Source organism: Haliotis cracherodii, unplaced genomic scaffold, assembly GCF_022045235.1.
Source record: "Haliotis cracherodii isolate W230 unplaced genomic scaffold, xgHalCrac1.p SCAF_5, whole genome shotgun sequence".
Lineage (NCBI taxonomy): Eukaryota > Metazoa > Mollusca > Gastropoda > Lepetellida > Haliotidae > Haliotis > Haliotis cracherodii.
In genome coordinates, this window is record NW_027266308.1 from 37386586 (window position 1) to 37409042 (window position 22457).

The 22457-nt window shown below is 38.8% G+C and overlaps 1 protein-coding gene across 1 annotated transcript in view; it reads left to right on the plus strand.

Annotated features, from left to right (window-relative positions):
* The first annotated feature begins 4652 nt into the window (after window positions 1–4652).
* The window catches only part of LOC139444420 (uncharacterized), a 43357-nt gene continuing 25552 nt past the window's right edge, over window positions 4653–22457 (plus strand). Inside the window, exons 1-2 of the mRNA XM_071225391.1 lie at window positions 4653–4834; window positions 18358–18621. Coding sequence (XP_071081492.1) covers window positions 4654–4834; window positions 18358–18621 — 445 coding nt within the window. The 5' untranslated portion in view covers window position 4653. The remainder of the gene's footprint in view (window positions 4835–18357; window positions 18622–22457) is intronic.

A 22457-nucleotide genomic window follows, 5' to 3' on the forward strand; every position in this document is an offset into this window, starting at 1 on the left:
ATTAACATTAATGAGTTAACATTACCGAGTTAACATCACTGAGTTAACATTACTGAGTTAACATCACTGAGTTAACATTACTGAGTTAACATCACTGAGTGAACATTACTGAACTAACATCACTGAGTTATTATCACTGAGTTAACATCACTGAATTAACATTACTGAGTTAACATCTCTGAGTTAACATCACTGAGTTAACATTAATGAGTTAACATCACTGAGTTAACATCACTGAGTTAACATTACTGTCACAAGGTGAATGGCCTCAACGTGCCAGCATAAAGGCTTGAAGACGACGTCGGACAGGGTTCGTTATATACGTTAAATGATCATCAGGAATTGTCCTCTATCCCTCTATGTTGTGGTCAAGATGATCCCAAAGATATTCTATAGGTGGCATGGCTGGTGAATGTCCTAGCCATGGCAAAATATTGACGTCCTTGACCAGAAACTGTATTACAACACGTGCTGTATAAAAGAACATCCTGGGTTAGCGCTGCAATAACAGGTCAATGGTCAATGTGCTGCGCAAGAGTGAGTGAGTTTGGTTAAACGCCGCTTTGAACAGTATTCCAGTTATAATACGTATATCTCAGTGGGCTAGCAGTATAGAACCGACATTAGTCCGGACTAGTACCAGCAGCGACACACACATACACACGAACGCACGCGTACACGCACGCACAGACACACACACATACATGCACGTACGTCGCTTTATAAGTGTAATAATCTTGAACGCCACGTTAAACTCCATTTTACCTCGCTTCACCCGAGTGTGAGACATAATCACTGAGATAGCCTTCCTCCAAGGCGAACTGAAAGATAAGTCCATGGATGTGTAGTATTCTATCCTCCCAATTGGCAAGTCTAGATATGTGAACACTCCAGTCTCTTATAGTGACAACCTGTTCTTATTATTTACATAATCTAGAAATTATTATTTAAACTAATAATTTTTGCCTTAGAGACTTGTGCAAGTCTAGCACTATAGCCTATATTGCTTGCTTACTGTCCTGGTTCCTGCCCCACTTACCTGCCCCAGAGCTGTCACCCCGACTGTATTTACGTTTTGAACCGGACAACGCGAATTTAGATTCGGGTCATATTCGACTGTGGCAGATTTAGGATCTCTTAATTCAATAACAAGAAAACTTTTGACGCGATGAAAACTCTCTTTTCTTCAAATTATATTTACAATAAAATAATTTCCAAAAACTATTTAATCATGTTTAAAACAATATGTAAAATATTGGTTTCCATTGATTTCTTGTTTTATATCTTCTATATGTTATTTACTACTAAGCGATTACCTCCCTTACAAACTGAATTTGATAAACGATGTCTTGCCACAGTAACTGAGAGCAGTAACCGATTCAGGTCTAAACTATAGGTCACGCTGCATTAGAAATTCCGCTTGTTTTAATGTACTGTCCGCTATATACAACACTGTCAGAATACCGCTTTTAAGCAAATGTCAAGAACTGATGCCTGATGAGGACAAGATGTGTCATATTTTACCCGACCAATTGTGTGATTAAAAGTGCCAAACACTGCAAGGATGTTCTAGACATTAGAAAATTCACTTTATATAGATAAACTTTAAATGCTATATTACCAAAATACATGTTATCTTTACATGAAGGGCCATTTAAACACACATACAAAAATGTATTTATAATACGTTATATTTTAACACAGTACCTCATAATTCATAAGGAGTGGCATGTAAATTTTATGTGACAATATTTACTTATTATTGTGGTAAACATTCTAAAAACGTCATGCATTTCAGGGTTTAAATAAAACTATATGCCTGAACAACTAACAATATATCGAGACTTTAACGAACCCGTAGATCAAATATGAAATGCATGTATTTTCGAACACAAATCACGCCCTCACCCACCCCGCCATCACTACCGCCATCACGATCACCACTAATCACCCTCTCCATACCCTATGCTTGTGAGGGGCGACTAATTGGATCGGGTAACCAGACTCAGTGTCGTAGTTGATTGCATGTCGTCCTAATTTGCTCATGACGTCAGTCACTGGATAGTCTGGTCAATACTCGATTATTCATAGGCCGACGTCCTATTGCTGGAAAAGTGTTCAGTGCGGCGTTAAACAACAACCAACAAGAACCCCACCCCACCCCCACCCCCCACCCCCCTACAACCCACTGGAATCGCCACTGCCACCTTTAGAACAGGGGACATTGGAAGAATTAGCTCAATAGAGGTCGCTGTCAATGAGCAGCGTGGTCGTTAAACGCGTTGAATTCCTCATAACGATCTCTGTGTCCTTTTTCGGAAATGAAATTGCACACGCGAGATGTAGCTTCGATGAGAACTACATTTTAAGAGAATACTCTTAGATGTGATTCAACTCTGTTGTTGATCACCGAAAGGATGGACACCGAACATATATACTATACAGTATTCAATAATGGGGATACAACTGGCGAAGATTGGCTCTACGAAATGTCAAAAAGTTTCCAATTATGAAGACCTCGCCGTGAACACCTTCAGGGCTGCCGACGCGTTGTGAAGTACATTAACTCCGTCTCTTCATTAACACGGTTACCAGACACCAATCCACTTAGGACTGAAAATAACAAAGGACAAATGGCGTATGCATCAATAAAGGGAATTAAATTACCAACCAATGAACAAAAAGTTGGGTTTTTTATAAATTCCCCCAAACACGTCGTCCACTCAACGAAACACAACCATATATAGCAATAAAACAGAGTAGCCATGTAGCTCATTTTGGCTTTTCTATAAAACACCGGTAAATGAATGTGTAAGCTTGTCAAATACCGAACACAACATACAATGTGGTATTCACTTAGTGTTTGTATGCACGCGCTTGTACTGATCCGGACTAATGCCGATTTTAAGGTGCTACCCTATACTCAGATACCGTGCCGCACTTAATGCGGCCAGTCCATGTTTCATCCCCTCAATGCCGAGCTCCAGGCAGGGTAAAAACAAGCATTATCTTTTGATTGATGTATTTTCGGCATCACCGATCAACAGCTCTCCGTGCAGACGCTCTACTAACGGGATCGGGAGGTCAGGCTCGCTGACTTGGTTGGTGCATGCCATCGTATCTCAATTGCGGAGATCGATGCGCATGATGTCAATCACTTGATTGTCTGGTCCAGACTTGATTATTTATAGTCCGCCGTCATAGAGCTGTAATATTGCTGACTGCGGCGTTAAACAACAAACAAACACTACACCACGGAGGCGGTCCCTGTAAGTATACGGCATGAGTGAGTGAATATCCGGTATACGCCGCTTCTAACAATGCTCCAGCAATATCACTGCTGGGGACACCAGAAATGGGCTTCACGCACTGAACCTATCTTATTTGGCAAATCGCACCCGGGCCTTCGACGTGGCAAAAGCTGATAACCCAAAATGTATTCAATGAGCGAGATGTCTATAACCCAGTGTCCAGGGGTCGCAGGCCCGGTCAGGTCCAGGTGGTGGTGGTGGTATGAGGGTGCACTGAATATGATTTTAATCTTCTTATCCTGTATGTTGAAAGTTGTTGTTTTTAAAATCGCCTAAACAGAGAGATGTAGAAATAACGACAAAAGCGCTACGACAGTTATAAGGGGGAAAAAAGGCTATTCGGCACAAAATTAAAACACGATTTTATTAAAAGTTGTTTTCAGCGAACAGGTTACAGTGGCATAGAGAGCCAGTTTCGTTGAAAAAGCGTGTGCCAAATGCGTTAGAGTTTGACAGGTATGTATGTCCAGCGAAAAAGAGCACATGTAAGGTTTTGTCAAAAATATAATCGGAATAATCAAAATTATTCGGAACTTCTGTGAGATTTAATCTTCACATGTATCTTCGTGGAAGAAGCAGTAAGGCTATTTAAAGCGGGTATGTGAAAGTCAATTATTGCCTAAGTCAAAAATACGCCCCAAACCTATAAATACGTTATTCTAGATCCGGGTCAGAATTCGTCTTCAGTAACCCATGTTTGTCGTAAGGGGCGACTAACGAGATCGCGGGTGGTCAGGCTCGCTGACTTGGTTGATGCATGCCATTGTATTCAAACTGCGTAGATCGATGCTCATGATGTCAATCACTGGGTTGTCTGGTCCAGACACGATTATTTACAGACCGCCGTCATATGGCTGGAATATTTCTGAGTGCGGCGTACACAACAAACATTCTAGCAGAAATGCCTGCGTAATGGGTCAAAATGACATTGTTAAGATCATCGTTAAACCCTCACAGACTCATGTTCCAAAGTAAACGTGATATAATGTTATACGAACATGACACTCACACATTTTTGCATGCCAAAAATCAATTGATGTCAATTTGAAGACAAAAACGAAGAAAACAATACATGTGTAATGTTTCCTTTATCTATATTATAAATAAGGGAGAAAAATACGAAAACCCGTGCACATTTGTATTCATATAAATATGTCATGGGGAGCTTTCTTTTCCCATTCTGTAGCATGCAGACCGTCTCGGCGAATCGATTCTGAGAACTGAAACATCACGTGGAACTGATCGATGTGCTGAGCTTCAGCGTTTGACATTTCCAGGGGAATCCCCTAATGTAGAGCGCCCTCTGTTGCACAGGGGAGGTAATCAGTGGTAGCTGCCGAAGATGGCGGCCGCCAGTCAGATGTTCTTTCTCTCTTTGTTTACGTTACTCACATTGCGTTATGGAGACGCAAAGACACCTTTAATTAGCGTAATCGAGGCTTTAGAAAAGTTAGTGGTGTTTTATAAAAATAGTTATCAAGACTTTAACGTGGATGGACTGTTTGGATTGCGTGTAGTAGAAGGTAAGTTTTGTGTGTTGTCAGTGACACTGACAATGTTGTTGATCCGACAATGACATGTTGAGCAGCATGCACGGATCTAGTGAATTATTTTCTTTGTCGATGGCCAGTTTTAATGCTTTGAACATTTTTTTGCATACAAAATTCACCCCATGGGTGTCCTGATTTGTTTGGTACCAGTATGATATTAGAATTATGGCGATTCCTTCCGCCACCCCACCACGCCTTGTCGCCCCGCCCCCCTCAAGTTTGGGGCCAGAGACCATATACCGATATACATGTATATATTGCTTCTGATGGGGTACACCCACGTGCATTTATCACCTGCTTAGGTTTCCTGAGGGATGCAAGCGAGTACATTAAAATTTCATTATTTAATCACGTTTTCAACAAACAAAAATATTGATAATGTTTCAGTAACCTACCTGGTATTACAGCTATTAGTAGCAATTTATTAATGAAATTGCTTAGGCATGATAATTATGTTTTCACTCTGTCCAGTTTCAGTATGCATAACTTTACATAGGTCAATTTTTGGAAAAGAATATGCTCAATATTTGCAGCTGTTTACCATTGTGTTAATCATTATCTGTCAATCAGCATAGCCTACCTTGGCGTTATAATGTGTATTTGCAAGGTCATTTCCTTAAGGTTTGTGAAACCTGATTCCATAGTTTTATGGATTATTGATTGAACTTATTGTGACTGAGGCTGTGGGGCTATTTTCAAAATGATCACTGTGCAAACTCAAGCATATGGTAGTATGTTAACTTAAAGGCATTCAACACTTGCAGCTGCAAGTATAAAATTATTATGTTTGTGTGGCATGATAAATAATATGTGTTTCTCTCGTAGTGATCAAAGGAGTATGTACAATTTAAGTGATAAACATGTTTATAGAATATATATCTGAAAAACTTCATTTATCACGTTTATAGCTCTTTATGAAGATCCATGGGGACATTATTCTTTGAACATTGCACTCTTGTAAAACCACATGTATTTTGTCAAGTAGCCTTGCTCCAAGGCTGTACTGGAAGAAATGTCTATGGATATGTAGTAATTCTTCTAATAGGCAAGTCTAGATATGTAAGGACTCCAGCCTCTTATAGGGACAACTTAAAAAATTGTTCTTATTATTTACGTAATCTAGAACTCATGATTTAATCTAATAATTATTTCCTTAGAGACATGTGCAAGTCTATTTGTCAAGAATTAAGAACAAATATTTCAATGACAGAAAGACAACCTAAAACGTCATCTACTATTATAAAGTGACATTCGGCACAATCAAAGCATATGGCAATGTTCTATTTTCCATAAGATGATAAGATAAGCAAAACATTCTATTCTTAGAAATCAAGAGCAATATGCTGATAGCCATCTTTAATGATGTGTGATTTACTTCAGGTTGAAACTCAGTTAACGGGTTGGAGATTTCAAATGCCTGGACGTGTTACATTTCTCTAATGTTCTTAACATATAACAAGCCTAATACATTGACATAGTAGAAGTTGTAAGTCTCAGTCTCTACTGCAGTTTGATTACCTCAGTCAATTGGTGGGATGCCTAGATATGTTACATTTCAATAAAGTTCTTAACGTATTAACAAGCCTAACACATTGACATAGTAGAAGTTCGAAGTGAGACATGCCCTGAGTCACTATTGCAGTTTGATTGCCAACTGGCATTTATGTAACCATGGTAACCTGTTGTAAATATAATACAGGGATTAATGTGGATCTTTCTTTTTGTGAACCTGGGAAGTCTCAGTAATAATTTTGAGGGATCCAAGTGTGACCACAGTACCACGATAAATAAAATGTCCAATATTTGTGAAGCCATGCAGTTGTTTTAAGAAGGAATAGGGTATTCTTAGTGTGATACAATATGTAGTGATTGAGGGAAGAAAATCAGATATGTCCAGTAAACATTTATGTACATGCTACCAAGGCTATATTCAAATTAATATTAATGATTCAAATACATTTTTAAATACTCTGGGTCTCATATTCAAAATTTTATAAGTGAATACTGTGATTTTGTGATAGAGACTGATGACAATAGGAGATTTCCATGACTTTATAAACATTGGATAGGACATTCTTCAATAACATTACCATATTTATTGGAAGAATTCTAAATGAGATTTAGGATGACAATCAGTCAGTGTCCTCTAAATGAACCGATCTGAAAGCCTGGAATAGAAGGCAATATCTTGTGTCAGAGAAAACCCTTATAATCATAAAACTACATATAATCATGTTAACGGACATATAATGTCTTGAGAGTGTCTTTGAGGGAGCATGACTGTGACAGTTCCGGTAGACATGGAGAGTCGTGTGATGTGTTTTGGAGGTGGGTGAGAGGTGGTTAGACAGGTACCCACCCACCATTGTGACACCTGTGAGATCATCATGCAGGGGACTTGGTGAGGGTTTTATTGTAGGTGCAAGGTTTCCAGGTATTGTATTATTTCATTGTCTCATTTTATATGGGAAAACTAATTCCTTATTCAGTAACGTAGTATATAAGGTTTGAAATTCCTTGTGTTCAAATATCAATGTTGATGTTGTAATGGCATAGTTAGAATAAGTTCCCATGCCTGAAAGACATGCTTAGAAACCATATTTTTGTACATTACCGTATTCGATGTAATAAGCGCCCTGCTCTAATAAGCGCCCACGGCGATATTTGCTAATATATTGGCTAGTGAACAATCTCAATTAGCACCTCTTCCAATTGATTAATGTACACAAGACTTATTCATTTGTGTATAATACGCACTCGTATGTTATATGCACCCTTAATTATGGGCAATTAAATCCTGGAAAAAAATATCTGTCGTATATAAACATTTCAGGCTGTCAGCATAAACCATGAAATTTACGATCTTTCAACTCAAAATAATATTCTAATAAGAGCCCCCTATTTCTGAGAGCGCCCTGGGCGCTTATTACATCGAATATGGTAATTCGTTTGAGGTTACAGTCTATTATCCCTGTGTTATGGGTTTTCGGACACTTAAGAAACATTCATAGTTTTCTCTCTAATCACATGAACAACTGTAAAACATCTCATTCACTTATAAAAGACAACCTACTTTAAAAAACAAACCATCATCAGAGTATTTACAATGTTACTTTGACCCCAATGTTACTTTGTCCCCATGAGATTGAATTAATTTAAGATTAACAGTTTATGTAGGGTAACCATGGTAACAGTGAGCATTAAATATGTATCATAATATACAAGTTTTCAAGATATACTGCCAATATCACCTATTTTAGGAATGATTTGGTGCATCTTCATGCACTTGGGCATCGCGTTACCACCAGGCCTACAGATAAGACGCATATAAATGCTTAGAATATGCACAATAAATCAGTATAACCCAAATGATTCTTAGTTACTTGGATATAAATATGCCTGAAAAAATATATAAAATGATAGCTTAACAACACTGTTTATTTGTTGTTTAACGCCGCTGTCAGCAATATTCCAGCTATATGACAGCGGTCTGTAAATAATTAAGTCTGGACCAGACAATCCAGTGATTGACATCATGAGCATCAATCCATGCAATTGGGATACGATGACATGTATCAACTAAGTCTGTGAGTCTGACCATTCAATACGGCAAAAATGGTAGACTTTTCTAACCCAGATCTTCACAGGTCTAACGACACTGTTTGAATACCTGTTTGTCTTCACCAATCTATATTTACTGATTGCTTGCAAGCATCACATACACATGAATTTAATTTAAATATGTATCGCTGTTCTGAGCTTGTGACAGACTTAGGGCATCGCATGAACAGATGGAAATTGGCAGTCACCTGGAACATGTGATACAGAGTTTTAAACTGAACTATGTTTACTCATTGGCTTAAAAATACTGGCTGGGCACAGGGGAGTAAAAATATATTGAATACCCACAGAAAACTGTCACTACGTAAAGTGAATAATAACATGAGCAAATACTCAATTGCTGTAAACATTTATCTGGAGCCCTGTCTCAACAGAACATCATTATTCTCAAAGCAACTTGTTCTAATTCAGTGATGTTTTTTACAATAGTAGAAGTATCAAGTCTTTGAAAGGCAAGTGATACACATAAGGAAGAGAATATATGGATGTCAACTTCTTTATTTTGAGGAACACAAGGTTTCAGAGTATATACTTACTCCTTCTTCACCCGATGAGTATATACTTACTTCTTCATCACCTGATGAAGGAGTAAGTATATACTCCGAAACGTTGTGTTCCTCATAATAAAGAAGTTGACATCCATATATTCTCTTCTTATTAAAGTATTGTTTACATTCCAAGTGTTCAAAATTAACACATCCACAAGTTAGGTCCACAAATCTACAATAACATCACTAGTGACATTTCCTTGTGATCTACCACGTTTACATTTACGTAGATGGAACTTCGTAGCAGGTCATTTTCTTCAGACAAGTAAAATTTAGGTAGGACTAGTGATATTTTCTTGAAGACTTCCACTTTTACCTTTAGGAATATTGCTCTGTATATAGACTCTGAAGTAGGTATGTTTGTGGACCAGTGAAAATTGATTTCTACTTCCAAATTGCATGGACTTTTAGAACAGCTACAGATAAGCAGCGTATTTGCGTAAGATACCAACCAAAAATATCCAAAACCCAATTACTTTAAAAAAAATTGCGTACAGAAATGCATGCATTAAATGAAAAAATCAAATGTATAAAAACAGCATGCATAAATAACCAATGAAGCTTTTTTAGCGTGCGTACAACGGAGCTAATTTCCGAAACACAATTATGAGCTAAGTTACTTTCTGAGTCAAGCCTTTATTTAGAACCGTTATACATATTCATCTAAAACATTTTATTTTTTTAAAATCTCAAAATGGGTACTCATTTTGGGAAAAAACCCAATAGAGTGATGAATCGATGTGTGAAAAAATATAGGTTACCCAATGAAAAATGTAATAACCCAATTAAAATAGAAACCTTCGAGTAAAAACTCTAAAAGTTATCTGGGGCTCTGTAGAAGCACTTGAGGTTCCCTTTACCTCATAGAAAGACATGCTTCTCTGACTGTCTATTTCAGCTCAAGCTTGGATGGGTTTTTTTTCACCTCCTGATATACTGTATTTCCTCAAATAAGTGCCGGGTAGTTAGCACTGACCTCCAATAAGTGTCAGGTATGTGCAACGTAAAACACAATAAGCACAGGGTCTCTAATGAGCACCGGGTATAGTACAATAAATTACAGAGGGTATGCCTCAAAAGTTAAGGAATTAACTTTTTTATCTGACATCAAACTTTTGAACTGGTTGGTCCCTTATGCAACACCATAGTTGTAATAGTGAATTCTGTTCTCCATTGCTCCCCAGGGTGCCATTGTACAGAACAACCTTAGCACTACGACTGTCAGAGTCTATGTTAGGGCATGGGAGTTACGATCACCTTAGCGCTAAGATCGCTTTGTACAGCAGCACCCAGATTTGGAAGCTTGTTCAAAGAATAAGAGGAGAATATGGTATGCTGGTTCCTTGTTCTCTTTGCTCTGCAACATCTTTATGTATGTAGAAACAGGTTCTTTGTGGGTTTACTTTTCTGACAACCTGATGGACGGGTGCCAAGTCTGGGGTTGCTGTGAGATCCCTTCTGATGCCTCCATCTTCTGTCTGAGTGGGATAATCAATCATATTTTCCTAAGGATAAGATAAAAGCTTACACTACAGATCATGAGCCAATAACCATGGATACCATCTTCAAGTATTTGGATTATTTTCATTAAAGTGATAGGTTTGACCTTCCATCTTCGTCCTTGGCCTCTCTGGTATCTGCACTGTCCGTTTCTTATCTGATTGAGACAAAGCTGCACACAAATCTTTAACATCTTTGAGTTGGAACATCATAACTAAATTATATATTTTGCAGTTTGATAGTCTAACAAGAGAGAAGGTTTTGTGTTTTGTATGATTTTAAATCCTGGAACCATTGTGGTTGCTAACCCTTGGCGACCGTTCCGTGGTCTAGTGGTAGAGCGTCCGCCCCGAGAGCGGAAGGTCTGGGGTTCTATCCCCGGCCACGTCATACCCAAAGATGTTAAAAGATGGTTCTTGTTGTTACCCTGTCTGGCGCTCGGCACTAAGGGGCTAAAACAAGGACTGTCGGCTTGGAGTCAGTATACTGTGTCTGAGTGGGCTGCGGCATGGTATCTCAGTGAGCTAGCACTATAAATCGGCATCAGTCCTGACTAGTACAAGCAGCCACACAAACACACACACGTACATGCACGTCGCTATATAAGTGCAATAATCTTGGACGCGACATTAAATCCTATTTCACCTCACCTCACCGCTAACCCTTAGCAATCTCGAACATGTAATCTTTAACATATACTTTATAGTTTGGAAAACTGAAGGAGTGTTGTTTTATGTCAAGTTTTAAGCATAGTTGTCCCGTGTCAATAGTGCAATGACTTACTGTTCAGAGTTGCATCCCTTTGATGTGTGCAGAGTTCCATCCCTTTGTTGTCAGGATCCGCTGGTCATTAGTTTGGATCCCGGATTCACCCTGATTATCATCTTTGTCAGTCGTCACTGGCATTAACTGGTAACATCAATGGAATAATACAAACATACTTCCTTTATCAACCCTTTGTGTTATTTCCCATGACAGTCAAACTGTTTAATCATTCATATTTGATGGTTTTCATATAACTATGTACTTCAGTCTAATATAATCACACAAGTATAGAAAGATGTCAATAAAATGTTATGACATTGTGCAATGCAATTTTGCCTACTGAAGCAAATTGAAAAAAAATAATATCATTATTGATTTTTGTGTGGGAGTTTGAAATAGCAAAATCGAAAAGGTGAAGGAATATTTAATTTAAAATAAGCTTTTTCCATTGTAATGGAAAGCATAACCTTTTTGTCAGAAAATAGTGAAATTTGAAAGGAAGGTGTTTGGAAAAGGGGCTATGGGATATTGACATACGTCTTAAAAATAGAATATCAATCTCAATGAACTGGTAAGTGAAATACTCATGTATTGTGTCACATGGATTCCAGCCTATTATAATAAAAGTGTTCTAACCATAAGATGATTTACAATTCACTGACCTCCCATGATTACGTCATATTTGCCTCAACAATGATCAGAAGACTACAGTCATCTTCATGTAATAGGATCATCATTTTGCGTATTGTCACCTGACATTTTACTGAAGTTCATTGTTCATATTGGTTTGAAATAAATATCTGTAGCATGTAAAACTTCAAGAATATCTATTGCAAATTCTGATTGCAAAACATGAACATAGCAGCCTGGATATAAGCTGATTTCATCCTGTCACTTCCGATGGCCATCAAGTGGTTTTAAGATTCATTATTGAGTAGTCATGGTTGTCCCTGATGTGACATTGCATCACGGAACACATTTCAGGCTAGGAGAATTCTTACATCCTTGTTCGGTCATTCACACTGTCCATACACCAGCATGGATGTTTCGATAAGGTGAAGGTTGCACAGGTTAATGTCTATAAGCCTTTTAAACAATTGGTCAACACTCAACAGGCTCAATGCCTATTTAAAGACCTCTGATACCAAAAAATACATGCAATATATAACAACGCAGTGGATTATAAACATAATAAAAGGTTCAACCTAAAATATATGTAAATGTAGAAAAAATGTTTAATAAATTTTAAAGGCTTTCAAAGCCTTCTGTTAGGGTAAAACATACATATACAGAATCTAATAGTCTAATTTTTGCTTCAGGTGACATATTTCCAAGCAGTTTTAATGTTCTTACTTTTTATGAAAAAATAAAACCATTTGATCTTATGTCAGTCTTACAAGCAAGTACATGGATGTGGAACAGTAACACAGCTCACATGGTACATACTAGGCCTGCAGTGAATACACTATGAGGCCAATACGATTCATATCATGAATATAGGGTAACGAATACGAATGTTAATACATGAATACAATAACAAGTCAGCAGTTGATGTATAATTTGTTATCTTCAATGAAACAAAAGAAACATAAATTATTTGACATGGTTTGTTAACTATTAATATATTATACACTTATATACTGCACTTATCCAGGTACTAGTATCTGCTCAAATGAGACAATGACCAGTGATATACAATACTGTCAAAGTAATTTTTATAAAGAGTGTTGTCTTTGTAGAAATCTATGCATATAATATGTTCTTATGGATATTTTTAGGTACAGGATATGTAAATGCACATGATTGCATGTTCATAAATATTCGATTCTAGTGGCCACGAATAACGAATTCAGGTCATGAATAGATACAGTTTGATTCACCGAATACGAGAGTGAAACGTAACAGCCGTAGTGCATACCACATGAAGTTTAAGTTTGTCTCTTTTTCTCTTAAAATATCAGAATATCATCGCAATACCATTGCAATACTGGAACAGCTATACTACTCCACTTTTGATAAGGATATTGTTATCTTTCATGATACTTAAAACTGATTCTCATAATATGTGCAGTGAATTTTTAAATAGAAAGACATATTATAATCCCTATCACAACTTGAGTTGTATATTTGATCTACTAATCTAAAAAATCTACCATATTCTTGGTTAAACAGAAGTTGTTTCAGAGATAAGGGAAGTTTGTTTCCCAAATGACTGATATCAGTTCTTGTAACTCATTCCAAACAAATATGGGCCACGGAGAGCCCAGTTGTCTAAGGTGCCGCAGTTCTGTGCAGAGTTGTCTCCCTTGGTCGGGCCAGGAACCTATGATCATGGGTTCGAATTTTGGTTCACCCCAAGTATGTTACTAGGCCTGTCAAAGTATTAGGGTATTTTATTTCATTTAATGGCAATGCAGTTGACTATCATTACAAATTCATGAACTTGTTTTAAATACAGTAAATCCCAGATGGTGGTGTTGCCTCTGAAATCGTCTGGATTAATAAGTGTCCTGACTAACAAATCACACATATTCTAAAGTCGCTATATATACTATTCAACAGAACTTAAGGATAAATGGATGCTTTCATATTACTACCACCAGATTCTTTCATATTACTACAGTAATCTGTCACGACGGATTTACTATACCAATATGAAAGAATTGTGTGGTCCTTAATCTTTTTTTGGTAGTATATGAAAGCATCACCAGGAATAATTATCTGGAAGGTTAGGTTTCCGGGTTAAATTCATCCGGACAAATGAAGTTCTCTACGCTACCCACTCACTGACTCACTCTGTGCTACCACTGGGCGATGCACATCAGAGATGCAGCGGTTGTTGGATGAATCTTTACATCCCTAGGTTATGACCATGAGTGGGAGTTTGGCACACTATCATTAATACTAACATAAATCTTTTATTTTAGTATCATAGTAACGGATCAGTGAGATCAAGGTGTCAAATCAATACCAATATATGATTTAGTTCTGAAAGGTCCCAGTCAGCTCTACAAACCTCTTTGAGTGGCATTTAGAAGTTGGAATGGTAACTAAAAAACAAAATTGTTATGGATGAGCAACTTCTTTATTACAATTGTAATAAAGAAGTTGCTCATCCATAACAATTTTGTCTTAGTCTACAAACTTCTTCTCCAAACCTAAAAGTGTTTTAATAGATTAACATTTCTTTTTGAGAATTAGTACTTGCTGAAAAGAAATTTATTGTTTTCTTGATAACATTTCAATATTCTACAAATGTAGGGTAAAGATCGTATTCAGTTTGAACTGTCTAACCCAGTAAGGATAATCAGTTCTATAGTGTATAGCTAAGCAATACCGTATTCAACGTAATAAGTGCCCAGCGCGCTCTCAAAATTAGAAATAAGGGACTTGTGTACATTGATCAATCGGAAGGGGTGCTAAGTGTGATTGTTCAGCAATATATATCAGCAAATATCGCTGTGGGTGCATATTAGAGCAGGGCGCTTATTACGGCGAATACGGTAGTGGTTTAATTTCAACAATTAGGTATCAGAATTGGCTGGCAGCTTTATGTCAGCCTGGCCTTGTGAACTATACAGTGAAATGAATGTAATTGCCAGAATAGCTGATGTCCGCAGGGAAGAGTGTTGTTTTGATCATTTGCCCCAGCTATTCTTTTATGACTTGCCCCGAGCTGTACAGCCATCATTGTGTTCCCCAGACACTACCATGGAGGGCCGCAGGAGGCCAACAGCTTCTGTAATGATGGAACCAATTGGCTGGAACTCCCGCTGATATAAGTGCAACTGTTTGTGTTGAAGTGGGTGCTTGATGCTGCAGATTGATTGTGTTCATGAATTTCATCATTTTGGAGTAGCATGCGGAAAATGGTTTAATCTATTTTTGAACAGGATGATCACTCAACTGGAATAGGTTTTTAGCTCACCTGGCCTGAAAACTTGAGTGAACTTATGTCATGGTGATTGGCCGTTGTATGCCAATATGTTGTCATGTAAGTTTTTACAGTTTTGACATCTTCTCTGAAAATCAAAAGGTCTGCCAAGCTGAAATTTTGTATGGATGATCCCGGCAATAGTGTCTCAGAAGGCTCTTGCAGATTCTTGCTCCAAATTAACATGGCCGCTATGGGAGTCTTATTGAAATGGTCATTTTGGCCATAACTGTTCCATTTTTGCTTGTATCATTATGAAATTTGATATTCAGTAACTACGAGTAACATCCAGTAACTCGTATGTGGGACTCAAACAGCATAGCAGTGTTTTCCAGTGTATATGAACTTTTTACACTGTCTGTCTTTTAACCTCCACATGCCACCACGTATCTAGTTTTACTACGTTTAGGGTAACTCCTCTGAAACCTCTGGGTTTGTTAAGCTGAACTTTTGTGTATAAGGTCCCAGCAGTCACAGTGTCTTTTGAAATTGTTTGCAAACTTTTGATGCGAGTGGCCATTGTTAATTGTAATTTTTGCCCATTGCTCTGACATTTCTGCATTTATATCCTTGTGAAATTGATAGTTTTTGGTATTTAGGATAAGTCGTTCCCATGTTATTTTCACTAATGTGATATCTATTACTCTTGAGTTTGCATTTATGATCCCCTCAATAACAGTTGCTGATAGAAGATCTGTCCTCCACAGGGGCGGTCGGGTAGCCTAGTGGTTAAAGCGTTTGCTCATCATGCGGAAGATCCGGGTTCGATTCCCGACATGGGTACAACATGTACAATGTGAGAAGCCTATTTCTGATGTCCCCCCCACCATGATAATGCTGGAATATTGCTAAAAGCTGCGTAAAACCATACTCACTCACTCACTCTGTCCTCCATAGCAACCATATACCTACTGAAAATATTCTGACTCATTGTTTAGATATAGACATAAATACAAGTATCAATATCACATTCTTTACATTGTGTCCCTTGGGCACGCCAGAAACCTATGATTGTGGGTTCGAATCCTGGTTCACCCTGATTATGTTTCTAGGTTTGTCAGCACCAAACCTGTGCTCGTGGGTTTCAGCAAATTGGTAACCGTCTGAGACCTGCATCACTTCGGGCTTTCCTCCCACATTAAGCCGACATGCCGCGATATGACTGGAATAATGTTAAAAGCAGCCTTAACCCCTACTCACTGACTCGCTCTCTACGTGCAGGAAGTAAATGTGGAAGATGAAAATTATTTGGAGAGTTGTCCCGCAGCCTGTCATGAGTCTGAGTATCAGTTCCCAGATTCCTTCTGGCCTCCACCATACATTGTTCACTTGAGTGTAGTTGAACGCCAAGGCTCAGCAGGTTTCCATTAGAGAAAGACACTAGGACATCTGCTGAAATATTACACCTAGGTCACGACATCTCACATCTCCAAATTTATCCAGTCCTTGTTATCATGAACAAATGAAGACATAAGCATTGGGATGGGTCTAGGTCAGGGTTAGAATAGCTGAACTGAAAGGGTTGGGTGGTCACACTGGATGACTTGGTTGTGTGTGGTGAATCATACTCCTGACAGAGTGGGTCGTTTGCTCATGATATTGATTGTTGGTTTGTCTGGACAAGGATTGATTATTTACAGGCTGCTGTCATATAGCTGGAATATTGCTGAGTGTACACAGTGTTAAACAAACAAATCCACTTTAAAAAGCATTAAACTCTTATGTGTCACAGGTTTCAATCTGCCCGATCTCATATGTCACAGGTTTCAGTCTGCCCACTCCCATATGTCACAGGTTTCAATCTGCCCACTCTCATGTGTCACAGGTTTCAATCTGCCCACTCTCATAAGAAATGTGTTTCAGTCTGCCCACTCCCATGTGTCACAGGTTTCAGTCTGCCCACTCTCATATGTCACAGGTTTCAGTCTGCCCACTCCCATATGTCACAGGTTTCAATCTGCCCACTCTCATGTGTCACAGGTTTCAATCTGCCCACTCTCATGTGTAACAGTTTCAATCAGCCCACTCTCGTGTCACAGGTTTCAATCAGCCCACTCCCATGTGTCACAGGTTTCAATCTGCTCATTCCCATGTGTCACAGGTTTCAATCTGCCCACTCTCATGTGTCACAGGTTTCAATCAGCCCACTCTCATGTGTCACAGGTTTCAATCTGCCCACTCTCATGTGTCACAGGTTTCAATCTGCCCACTCTCATGTGTCACAGGTTTCAATCAGCCCACTCTCATGTGTCACAGGTTTCAATCTGCTCACTCCCATGTGTCACAGGTTTCAATCTGCTCACTCCCATGTGTTACAGGTTTCAATCAGCCCACTCTCATGTGACACAGGTTTCAATCAGCCCACTCTCATGTGTCACAGGTTTCAGTCTGCCCACTCCCATGTGTCACAAGTTTCAGTCTGCACACTCCCATGTGTCACAGGTTTCAATCTGCCCACTCCCATGTGTCACAGGTTTTAATCTGCCCACTCCCATATGTCACAGGTTTCAATCTGCTCACTCCCATGTGTCACAAGTTTCAATCAGCCCACTCCCATATGTCACAGGTTTCACTCAGCCCACTCCCCTGTGTCATGTGTTTCAATCTGCCCACTCTCATGTGTCACAGGTTTTAATCTGCCCACTCCCATGTGTCACAGGTTTCAATCAGCCTCACTCTCATGTGTCACAGGTTTCAATCAGCCCACTCCCATGTGTCACAGGTTTCAATCTGCCCACTCCCATGTGTCACAGGTTTCAATCTGCCCACTCCCATATGTCACAGGTTTCAATCAGCCCACTCCCATATGTCACAGGTTTCAATCTGCCCACTCTCATGTGTCACAGGTTTCAATCTGCCCACTCTCATGTGTCACAGGTTTCAATCAGCCCACTCCCATGTGTCACAGGTTTCAATCTGCCCACTCTCATGTGTCACAGGTTTTAATCTGCCCACTCCCATATGTCACAAGTTTCAATCAGTCCGATCTCATGTGTCACAGGTTTCAATCTGCCCACTCTCATGTGTCACAGGTTTCAATCTGCACACTCCCATATGTCACAAGTTTCAATCTGCCCCATTTGTTCTGTGTTTCTGTTGTCTCACTCTCAAACTGTTTAATGTTTCAGGTCAGGTGCAGCTCCTGCTGAATGAGTACAACCATGGGCAACACCAGCAGATCAGCCCCGACGTCCTTGAGCGACTGCGCCACCTGGTACGGGAGGCTACTCAGGTCAGCAACCAGGCCTTGGAGTATGTGAGGAAAGATGACGAGACTTACTACAATAATTTTAAATTTATTGTGGGCACACCATGGTCGATATATCGGAAACATCGCGGCATTGACCCAAAACTCAAGTGGTTGCCAGAAATCTACAAGGCTCAGAAAAATGGTAAGACTTTCTCATACTAAAAAGGTACAGCACTAAGGGCATAATAGTTGTATTGTTTATCAAATTTATCCAACCCCCAAACCTGTTTGAAACTGGTTAAACACTGTGGTACAAAGATAAAAAAATTACCTATAAATGATATGATTTATGTTAAAAAAGGTATTGCCCTCACTTTCAATACTTTGTTGTGTAAAAGAGATAGTTCCACTGTAATCATGATTCTAGTAAGTTAATCACAGGTCTCAAATCATTATATAATACCTCCAATTTTATGACCTGTTTTCTGCTAAAGGATATATGTCCTTTTGTTGACTGCTTGTGATTCTACTGACTTCCAACTCTGGATACCTTAAAGCTTTTCTGTGTGTGAGATACGACATGGTCCACAATATGGCTGGTGAATTGTCATGTTGTCTGTGTATTATATGCCACCTGTTCCGTTTCAAGATATATATTCTAAATATGTACAAGATTGTACAGGTGGCAAGCTGTTTTCCATGAACGTTCTATCAGGCCAAGTGAAACTGAAGATGATGAAACTGACCTCTACTTCAAGCAGTTACATCCACATTTTCAATTTGAATGAATGGACATTTAGGTCCCTTTCTGACCACTTAATACTTGGTGTGCAGATTTTTACCCCAAAACTGTAGGTTATGTTGGTTGGTTGGTTGGTTTGTTGTTTAACGCCGCACTCAGCAAAATTCCAGTTATATGACTGTGGTCTGTAAATAATCGAGTCTAGACCAGACAATCCAGTGATTGACATGCATCAACCAAGTCAGCGAGTCTGACCACCTGATCCCGTTTGTCGCCTTTCATGGCAAGCATGGGTAACTGGAGACCTATTCTACCCCGAATGTAGATTATGTGGTCACCATGGAAATAGTTGTTGTAAAAACAAGTGCTTGTTTTAAAAAAAATATCTTAATAGTGTGATTGTGTGACATAAAGTAAACAAATGAAGACAAATAATAAAAAATTGTTTTTTTACAAATTAGAAGACACATTATCCTAGTTTTTATTGTCATTTTGACTGAAATGTCACCTTCTCAGCTGGTGGTTAGGTAAAACAGGGTTTCATGTCGTGGTCAAGATTATTGCTCTTCTATAACAACTGGCATGCGTGTGTGTGTGAGTGTGCATGTGCGTGTCTGTCTGTGTCTGTGCGTGGCTCTTGGACCAGTTCAGACTAATGTCGATTTTATAGCGCTCGCCCACTGAGACACCATGCCTCAGTTTAACATGGATACCCCTCTCAGACACAGTGCACTGACTCCCATTAATGCCGAGTGCCAGGCAGGGTAACAACAATTACCAGTGTCTATTGCTTTTACTCCACTGGGGATCAATCCACCGACCTTCTTCTCTTCGTATAAAAGCTGTAGCCACTAGACCATGAGGCAGTCGCTCAGCTGGAAGTAAAATGACAGTTCACGTTAATTTTATCGCACATTTGTAAAATTGGACAGTTCAGTAGCCATGGTAACCAGATGAGAAGAAAGTGCTGAGCTTGATAACAAGAATACCTGTGCTCTTGAGTGATTGATCAAATAATTGGCCAAAAAATTGATCAGATCAGCCCCAAATGGGCCTATTGCATCCTTCTTTAACTTGTTCTCATCATGAAGTGAATTTGAGGCATCGACTGCTACATTATTATTCATTCCGAATCACTCGGTACACGTGCCATGACAGTTAGATGAAAGGTATCAAATATATGATAACATACCTCACGTATAAATCACTGTATGTTTGTCTCCTAATTTTCCAACTGCAAGGACACCCATCAATAATCCATGCCCAGCCATACAATTTGATTGATTCTGCACATGATGCCTGAACTCTTGCCACAGCCCTTCTTTCATACCACCATGTTATCACAAGCCAAGTTGTCTCCGGGGACTGTCGGCTATGTTTATTGTTGTGTGATCTGACAAGGTATATCACACAATGATTGTATTGATGGTCTCCAATGCTTTTACATCAGTGATGGCATATTGATGTCTGATTAATTACATGCTTTTTAGTTTTACTATTCTTGCGAATATGCTCATTTTTGTGATTGCAGTGCTTTTTTAATTGATTTTAGTGTTACTGGGTGTTGATCTTAAACTTGTTTTTTATGATGCTAAGGGTAATTTGAACATAGTATGGTTTTGCTTTTCACTCAATATGTAAAACGTAATATAGTCATTCTACAAGCTTTGAGTCTGAAAGAAGTTTTCCTCCATTAAAATGGATAATTCTGTGATATTAGGTGGTTTGTTTTGTTTGTAGTTTAATGCCGCACTCAGCAATATTCCAGCTATATGATGGCGGTCTTTAAATAATCGAGCCTGGACCAGACAATCCAGTGATCATTAATATAAGCAATTGGGATACGATGACATGCTTCAACTCAGATAGCGAGCCTGAACACCTGATCCTGTTAGTCATCTCTTACGACAAGCATGGGTTGCTGAAGACCATTATTAACCTGGATTGTCACGTTTCCTTTGATATATTCTCAGCTGCTCTGTTGAGTCGGAATGCACTTCATCATGTTCAGACTGTTCAACATGCTCATTGTGTATGCAATGTCATTTATAGTCAGTGCAGGATGAGTACCACTATTATCTCATAAATATGAGAAAAAACATACCTAAAACCATACTATCGTGTTCATCAAAATATACACAGAGCTCCAGATAAGCTGCATATCTGCATAATGCAGAAATACACAGTCAAATAAATTCCAAGCGTATCAAATACGCAACGAACATTACAGATACGTTACAAAAATATAACTTGTGTGTATCATCAAAATATTGTGAAGTAACCCTGCGTATTCGATTAGCAAATCAGCAACTTATTTTGAAATTACAAACGGGCATTCCGTCAACCTTGCCAAACTCCACGATGACAGTTACATCATGATCACAACACAAGAAGCTTATCAGGAGCTCTGCTACATGATGTAGATAAATTTGTTTCTTTGGTGATACAACATTTGCTGAGGACCAAAATAGTCATCTTTAATCAAAGGTATTGTCCTTAGCAAAGGTTGAGTAGCATACATATCATGCCATGTCAGTTAGAAATTAATATCTGAGTACCTTTCTCTGCCTATACAATGTTATACATGTCCTGTGGGGCTGCAGCCTTTTTGTACTGATAATAAAAGACTGTACTATGTTTAGACTTTAAAAAGTGTTTTTCGAGCAAGAAATCAATACTGCCTTATTAAGTATAAATGGTTCCACTTTCTGTGTTTGATAGGAGGATTACTGTGGGGTTCATCTTGACGGATAAAATTCAGTTCATATTTAATAACAGTGTATAAAATTCCTCAAAATTTCAGTTAGACAACCGGACTGGCAACATTGCAAACTTACCATAGATGAAGTCCTTATATATATTGTATATATTTACACAACCTTTTAAATTCATGCTAGTCCGCTGGTCCGAGACTACTAAATTGTGCTGAGGACAAGTGAAAATCCAATGACCTGTAGCATTTGAGGGCTATGATTCTGAACCAGTTCTTAATGCTTCAACTCGTCACGCCGAAGACCCGGGTTCGATTCCCGACATGGTTACAATGTGTGAAGCCCATTTCTGGTGTCCCCTGCTGTGATATTGCTGGAATATTGCTAAAAGCGGCGTAAAACCATACTCACTCACTCACTATTGCTTCAACTTTGCTACAAATTGAATATAACTGTCAGAACATGTAAACTAAACATTTTGTCATGTCCAAGAAGGCCTAGGTACTATGGGCGGGACGGGTAACTTGATTACTCGGGTCGGGTGGGTCCTGAGTAGGACCTGGGTACCGACAGTACTACCGAAAC